An 8,669-nucleotide genomic window follows, 5' to 3' on the forward strand; every position below is an offset into this window, starting at 1 on the left:
TTGCGTTATGGCTCTCTAACCATGGGATCTTCTCGTTCAGATGCCGTTGGACAAACAAACGCCCTGTTACCAAACGTGGCCTGTTTTTGCATTCCACCGTAGGTTATTTCATCGTTTGCTTTTATGGACATTGGAGGAATTCTCAAATGAGCTACGACGGTTGCATAAAATACGCCGACCAACCTTCCACGCCTTCACAAACCTTTGTATCGCAAATGAAAACAATGCAACGAAGCGTATGATGATACCACCCAGTACCACTGTCACAAGGAAAAGAGCCACCGGTAAACGATCAGTGTACTGAAAAACCTCTAGCTGTGAAATTAAGTAGCTTAAATTATGGTCACCGTTTTGATAAAAAATTACGCTCTGGTTGCATGGTTATCATTTTTTACCAAATCTTGCCAGCTTGGGCAATATCTCAGCGAGTAATTGCACACAATTCAAAACAACGACCAGCACCAGTTTTTATGTATGTTTTTATGCTATGCGTCAAGCGTATCTCTCTAAATTGTGAAAGATTTCAATGAAGGTAAACGAAACAAACACAAGCCAAATATGCTGTTATAATATTTTTGGATTTTATTTGCACATCATGTTTATTCGTATAGCACCCAATGGAATATCCAAATCATGTACTAATGCTTTTTTGTTTACGCATACGATAATACCAGTATTTTCAGCAGCTCATTTAAATATATTCAATTTTAGAATCTGTAAATCGCAACGCTGGAAGATCAACGACATCCTTCGCAATGTCGAATTGTTTTAACGATGGTCGGCGCATGGTGATTCGTAAGCATATATGCTTCATGGCCAGGTATTGGACTGGCGTGGGGAGATTGCCGGTTCTTTGGACATGTTGACGTAGACGGTAGTTTTACATTTTGTTCTGTGCTTTTCGATCGAACATATTTTTCTCCTTTTCGCGTACGTTGCTCGCGTCACTCAATTCCCATCTGTGTGTTTCTTTTCTATGATTATTTTTTTAAAACATGTTTGCGTACGAAGAATAAACATAAACTTTTTGTTTGTCCACTTCACAACTCTCATTTGTTAAGCGAGAATTTCGTAGCTTATTTTGCTGTATCGTTTATGCAAATAGCAAATTTGAAGAAAAAAATCATTAGTTAGTGAGATAGTTCACATAGTTGTTTTAACATCGAATAAGAAACATTCTCAAGCAGGATATCTGAGCGTTATTTTTGATAGTTTAAATCATGTGTCACATTTACAGTACCAATCACAGTATCGGTTGGAATTCGCTTCACACCACCAAATGTGAACTATCCATTATAAACTATCCCCTAAAAGGTATTAAATTCGACAGTTTTCAACAGTTCAACATTCGACAGTTCAGTTCGACAGTTTGTGACGCAACGAAGGCCACTCATTGCCAACTACTTTGCAGCGGTTTTTACCTCGCTAGCAATTTACCTATTTTACCGATCGCTTTTTGAACCTCCAAGCTCACTGAAAGGCTTTGCATGATCTCATGGTTACACTGTACAACGATCATAATTAACTGTTACCTTTTGTGCATCGGCTACACTGCTGCACATGTGGTACAAGAATGTCTAATGAGACTGTTTGAAACCACAAAAAAACAAATTCTCACTGGTTGCGCACATGGCAAAAGAAGAAGGATGGCTCAAGAAACCATAACTCGTGCTTGGTATGGATTGGAAAGTTGTGTAGATTGTCACATATCCTGAGCATCCACCACAGAAATAAATAGTCCATCATTTATAAAATTGGTTTTATGATTTATTATCATTTATCTGTTATTATAATATTTTTATTGCATACATAATATGATGCGTAGCTCTTTCTTAAATTGCCACCAATGATTTCTAGTTGAACATACATAATTGACAACTTCCTCGTATTTAATTATCTCAATGGTTAACGACGTTAGGCCTGCGTCATAAATCTAATGTATCACACACTTTAAAGACTGTACGATGAATCCAAGAAGCACACTTAATGAACAGATAGCATAAAACCATCTATACAACTTTTAAGTTACATATCAAAACGTAAGATCGGGCGAGATACATCTTAAATAATTTATCCGTTAGCTGCTCAGAAAAAAACGGTAAAATTCCTGAGCTGCATTATGTTGCTGCACTCTCTCACACGCACACACTTACAAACAAGTCTGCATTGAGCACATGTAGCCGTGTAACGATAAACAAAGTTCTTTACGATATTAGAAACACCATCCCTTCAATTTTCACGATAAACTCACAAAAGTATACAATAAAATGCATTTTAACGAGCATGCAATGAACTAAATATCTATATCTTGGTTGTTCTCGACGATCCAGCTTACCTTAAAAGCCGCATGACCGCGCGAAATAAGGGAAAATCATGCTATACAATCCAAAAACCACAATCACACAACATGACCTTTAAAAATTAATAAATATTAACTGTTTTCAATAGCACTCTCGCTCAGTGTGTCACTATTTTCCAAACAACTAGTAGTTGATGAATGAGAACTTTATCTTGAACATGCGCATACACTTGTATCATACACATACACACTCATTCATACATGTATACACGTTACACTTTTCCGCTATTGCCAGGGTAACCTTTCCGCTGCTCACAAGACGTTCGAAAGCCGGCAACCTAAATGCAGGACGGCACCCAAAATATGCTATGAAATATTAATGTGTGATTTCCAATCTGCTGCGAAGAGCGACCAGAAAGGTAACGACCCACAAAGCGTGAAAGTATGCGCGATGCACGTTGAGCTGAATTTCACTTCACCTCAGGCCAACGATGACTTTAAGAGGAAAGTAGTCGAAATATGAATATATCACTATATGCACACTGTGGTTTGTAAACACGCACTTGATATTCTACTATCAATTATAAGCACTCTGTGATGCACAAAACACCAGTGGTTGCAATGTAGATTTTTCGTTGCCCTCAAACTTTATACACAGAAGGTTTCACATGACGTTTTACTATAATTTGTTGTTAGCGATCATATTGCAGATTAACATGTTACTTGAACAAACACTAGCAACTACAACACAATATTTTAAGTAGCCTCTGACATGGCCAACGTTACAGAAACGCACATTTCACGGGAGTATCTCTTACCGCAAGAGGGTTCGTGTCTTGCGTTCGTCACAACTCTTTCAGTCGCGAACTGGTTTCAAGTGAAAATATCTTCCATTTGAGCGGCACATACGAGTTCACGTCGGTACCGAGAATTTGCGATCTTCACTCCATTTATGCGCAAGGGCACTTGCGGGACTTTTAATTACACTGACTAAAACGTACGAACCTTAACCGCTCAACACAAGCTTAACGTTACGCCTAACGATGTCTACGATTAATGCTGCTTCGATTCGTTACCTTGCGCGCAGTACCTACTTTGCATGGAATTGCTGTTGATGTGATGTTCGTAAAATTCTTTCACCATTAAATCGGACGACTTTTAAGGAGGGAAATAATTAAGAATACGGAAGCATTCCGCACTACCACCACAGGGTGGGGAAGAAATGTATATTGAACGCACCAAAACGACGTGAACGATCGCGACTACGCCCGACAAGGAATTTCGATGAACTGGTCGTTCCCTCGCGCATACCACTACCATGGCGAAACAAGCATACGCAATCGAATATTCGCCCTCTCTCTGTTGCTTTGTTTGGCCCCTTCATCATACGTCTGTTGTGTGGATGTGCTCCACAGAGAAACTTTGTAGGAACTTCACCGCTTGTTATTGTGTGATATAGAGAAAAGGTATCGAAATTTTCACTTCGCAATACAACAGGTACACAACATGATCACGGGTGTAAACGAGATGATGTGTTCTCTTAGTAGATGAGGATTGAACCTTAAAAAAAAATATTCTTTGTATTTTACAATCCACATTTAGAGAGATATTTTCATTTGAAATATTGAAAAAATCGGTGGCAATGTTAATTTTTTTGTTAAATGAAGCGCGATCACTTGTATTTCTAAATATGTTGTTGTTGTTTATTGTTTTTATAGAGATTTTGAGCTGGGCAGCTTCATTCGCCTCTATTTCTAAATATTATTATTTATCTTCAGAGTAAAAGATCAATAGTAATTTAAAGTTGTCTTTCAAAATTGTTTTCTTTTGCTTTGCAAAGGTATTGCCACTGTACCACACAGGAGCATTCAGCGTCCAGGGACTTCTCGTCACTCCGTCGTTGTGGATTTTCATGTTTAATTTCTGCCAACTGATACTCGTAACCAGATAAGGTTGATATTTCACATGTTTTCTTGCCATATCAAATATTATATCTCGTTTTTCTTTTTGCATTTATAGGTTCTACTAGGATATGCTTACCAATAGTCAATAAATGATTTGTTTTTAGTAATTTCTACAACAGTGCTTTACTAAGACTTATTATAGTGCTTTAGGGGGATAAGTTGATTGTACCAACTCTCTCTGCTATGCTGTGCTCCATTGTATTTTTAGTATGCTGTATATCAGAGAGAGGTCTCCATCAAGTTCTCTTTTTAATCCGTACGCTCTTGTGATAGTTTTTTTTATTGTCTTCCTGCTGTGTAGTGCTTGTAGGTTTAGACTAAGTCCGATATGCTTTCCTGCTTCTGTTTTTTTGAAAGCCGTGAAATTATGAAACTGTACAGAAGTTTTCTTGCATTAAAAATCTATGTACTTATTTGGGGACAAATTTAATAATAAGATAAACTAAAAATATATTGTAATACTTCATGGACTCTGTGAGCTCAAAGCTTTTTAAAAATGCAGGTGAACAGGTGAATGGTTAAATTAAACAACACTATTGGATGCAAAGGTACAGCGAGTTGTGCGGTTTCATATTTACACTCATGAGCATGCCACACTGAAATGGCCTTAGGCAACTTTCATATCTTGCTGGGGAGCGCAATACAGTACTCGGCGTAGGGATGCGTTGTTCATGTGTGCGTTCATGCTGCAGTTCGTTTGTGGATGTGTGGATTTATAGCGGAATTTTTGTACGCTTCTTGGTGTTTATTTGCGCCGCCAACTTCGATTGAGGCTTGACCGCAACGAGCAAAGCTCCAGGGAATGGAAGCTCTCATCGCGAGTTGCAATATTTTTTTTATTTTGTTTTCTTTTTTCTTCTGGTCAGTTATTTTGAATCTGAGCTGTCCACACGCATTCTTTTAAACTCTTTTTCAACACCTGTCTTTCTGGTATCTTCAGTACTCAATATTTCCTAGTCGATTTCGACTAAAAGTAGAAATACCGGTATGGTGATGATATAGTCGGAAAAAATACTCGTGAAAGCATACCTTTGACAGTGCCTTTAACAGCATCAACTATTATCGTCGTCCCAGTTTCTTTCTACTGGTTACATGTAAGAGCCTACATCAAGGCCAATGTTAAAGTAGTTACGGATCGTCAACTATTAATTGATCAATAGTATTTTACTCGTCATTAGAATCGTTGTTTCAAATAGCCATGTCTCCTTTTACAGTGGTAAAATCTTATTTAAAAAAAAAAAACTGTAAAGTAAAATTGTATCGTATCTCGAGTACTACCTGTATACAGTTTTTAAGAATTTAAATATTAATGCTTTTCCTGGCTTATTAGATTTATTACAGATTAGATTTTACCACATTGTCGGATACTCAGTCCCTGCTACGGACGATTGGTCCGAAAAGAATTTTGGACCGGTCTTGTCGTGTGAAGACTGTACTTATTTTTTTTTTAAATTTGATATTCATTTAGTTTTAATTCCAATATGAAGATATTTTCTGTATTTCCAACTCAGCTTGAGTTGATTTTCGCACATTTCGTACAAGGCATTTCTTCCTCAGGCCAGTACCAGGCATTCACAGTTGACATACATATTGAACAAACAAATAAAACGAATTCAGCCTACGACTTTTTTAGTAAATGGTTTTACATGTTAGTACAATAAATTCTTAAACTGTATCACTATCTTTCTTCACTAGCCGGCATATTTGTTCCAATCCAGAGAGACTGAAAGTAGCGAAACCTTTCCTCTTTTCTTGTGTTTTAGGGTCTCATTTAGTGAAATGCTGACACAGCAATTGGAAATGGAATACGTCTTCGTTTCATATTTTTCAATTGATTTCATTTCCATATAAACGAAATAATAAACCAAAAAAAACACGCCCAGATAATGCGAAAACTCATCACTGGAACATGTATGTATGCATATAAAATTAGTCACTGGTTGTCCCGTCACCACACGCAACGAAATAAGAAAAATGTGCCCGTTTATGGAAGAAGATCGATGGGGCAGCCCTTGAAAGACAGATGGAAGTTAACCGACAGGTGTACATGGGAGGAAAACAATGGTCATTTTGGAAGAATGTGATTGATACGCGGTGTCCATTGAAAGGGAAGCGTATCAGTGATTGTTAAATCCTGTTTTATTGGTAGGCTTTCAGGAATGTCGAAAATGAAAGTTTTTCTTTCACACATTTAAATGACCTCGAAACTTTCTAAAAATCATATACAAAGCTTTTGGTAAATGTGAGAAAAAATAATATGTATTTGTTGCTGATAAAGCAGCATTTTCTTAAATTAATTTTCATAGCCAAATAAGGGTCATATTTGTCTTCGTTCAGCTTTATGGTTAATCTAATTGAAATGCTATTTTTGTATAAAATGTTTTAAAAACTACTAATACATAAAGAATCACATTTATGTACATTACTTTTCCTAATAAGTTAGACGATCTATTTTGTACGGCAAATTTTCGAATCACTTTCACATTATACGTTAACAACAAGTCATATTAAACATTTGGAGTTTAAGTTGGAGTTGGAGTTAAGTTTAAAAATATATCACCATTACACTAATCCAGTATCAGTGCTAAACACAACTGAACAAACAGTTGGAACGAAACAAAGGAAACAATTACAAAACAGCACCTGATGTTAATAAGAAGACAATTACTAGTGTTTCATTTGCTCTACTATACTTGTTATTTGGGAGATGATTGAAACCGAAACACTACTTTTAGCACATCCAACTATACTAGACACCTAAAGTTTTATAAAAAGAATATGTTAAATGAAATAAATCAAACAAATGGGATAAAAATTTAAACCAATAGTGGCAAACTGAAAACACCTGTATGGAATTAATTAATGGAGAGTTGAAATGTCACCAATATCGTGTTCTGGTTACGGAATAAAATTTGGTAAAAATCGGTAAAAATCAATTGTCAAACAAGATAGCTAATCGCGTAAAAACGTGTAAAAAGTACCAGGTATGCGCTATGAACAACCCATGACAATGCTTAGCACTGGTGAGAGGGAACCAGATGTTAAATTGATTCAAACTTGTTGGCGATTACAGTTATTCACAAGGCGCACACTCAATTCAGTAAATTCAAAAGGCCAATAATGCTGAAGACATATAATTGGAGCCAGTGGATTGCATAAGCTTAACATGGGGATAAACGTACCAACGACAGAAGAACATATTTACACCTCACCAATCATCTATAAACATTCATCCTTATAGTCTTATGAATTACCTCATACGAATAAATTAACTAATCTCTAAACCTAACCAACAAACCATGTGATTTTATCAACGTACGTTTCAATCAGTAAAAAATCAATTCAAATTTTAGAACACACGTCAATGCTGCATGCTGTCATCAAATAGACTTGTTTATAGCAGAGTTGAGTTGAGCTTCACCTCGTGAAGTATGCTTGAAGATGCGAAAAGTGGCGAACAAACAAACCGTATTTTTACATTCAACAACAAAACAACCCGCCATCTACCTCGTGTTCATATGATTACACAGAAAAAAGCAACCCGCCGATCGTAATTAAATTGTATTCCAAATTCAACAAGTGTTCCTTATATCAATATCCAATGGCATCGAATATTGCTAACCATGAGGGTAGCGCTACAGGTATTCCCATCGATACGCATTCATCTGTAGAACCTGAGACCAACAACGATCAAAGCGAAAGTGATTCCGAATGCTACGCACCTAATGATTTACTTTCGGACAGTAAGAGTTATTACAACAATGCAAAAAACTATTGGTCGAACGTGTCTCCCACAGTGGATGGGATGCTTGGCGGGTTTGGCAGCATATCTTTCATCGACATCCGCGGATCAGAACTGTTCCTGAAGCATCTGTATAAGCAAAAACCGGCCCCGGGACGCAGTAGAGCCTTAGATTGCGGTGCGGGAATCGGGAGAATCAGTAAGAATCTGCTTTTGCCATTGTTCGACCATGTGGACCTGGTAGAGCAGGACGAACATTTTTGCCAAACAGCTCGCATTGAACTGGCAGATTACGGCACCAAACTGGGTACAGTATTTAACGAAGGTTTGCAAGATTTTGTCCCCGAGGAAGGGCGTTACGATATTATTTGGGCCCAGTGGGTGCTAGGCCATTTGACGGATGAGGATACGGTACAATTTTTCCACCGTTGTACGAATGCACTTGCCCGTGGAGGGATGATAGTGATAAAAGAAAACTTTACCACAAGCAATGTGGTAGACGTCGATAGAACCGATTCGTCGGTAACTAGACCGTTGTTACAGATGAAACTATTACTAAAGCAAGCCAACATGCGCGTCGTTAAGGAGCAACGTCAAACGAGCTTCCCCAAAGAACTGTATCCCGTGTACATGTTGGCACTTCGACCTACGATAAAGAAATAAA

The 8,669-nt window shown here is 37.4% G+C and overlaps 1 protein-coding gene across 1 annotated transcript; it reads left to right on the forward strand.

The window, feature by feature from the left end:
- The first annotated feature begins 7,864 nt into the window (after nt 1–7,864).
- Nucleotides 7,865–8,669, forward strand: LOC128707520 (N-terminal Xaa-Pro-Lys N-methyltransferase 1-A). The gene has a single exon (XM_053802476.1). The coding sequence runs from the start codon at nt 7,865–7,867 to the stop codon at nt 8,666–8,668; it is 804 nt and encodes a 267-aa protein (XP_053658451.1). The 3' UTR covers nt 8,669.

Source organism: Anopheles marshallii, chromosome 2, assembly GCF_943734725.1.
Source record: "Anopheles marshallii chromosome 2, idAnoMarsDA_429_01, whole genome shotgun sequence".
NCBI lineage: Eukaryota > Metazoa > Arthropoda > Insecta > Diptera > Culicidae > Anopheles > Anopheles marshallii.

Excerpts from the sequence above, each read along its gene's own strand:
- LOC128707520 (XM_053802476.1), top strand. The coding sequence starts at position 7,865 with ATGGCATCGAATATTGCTAACCATGAGGGTAGCGCTACAGGTATTCCC.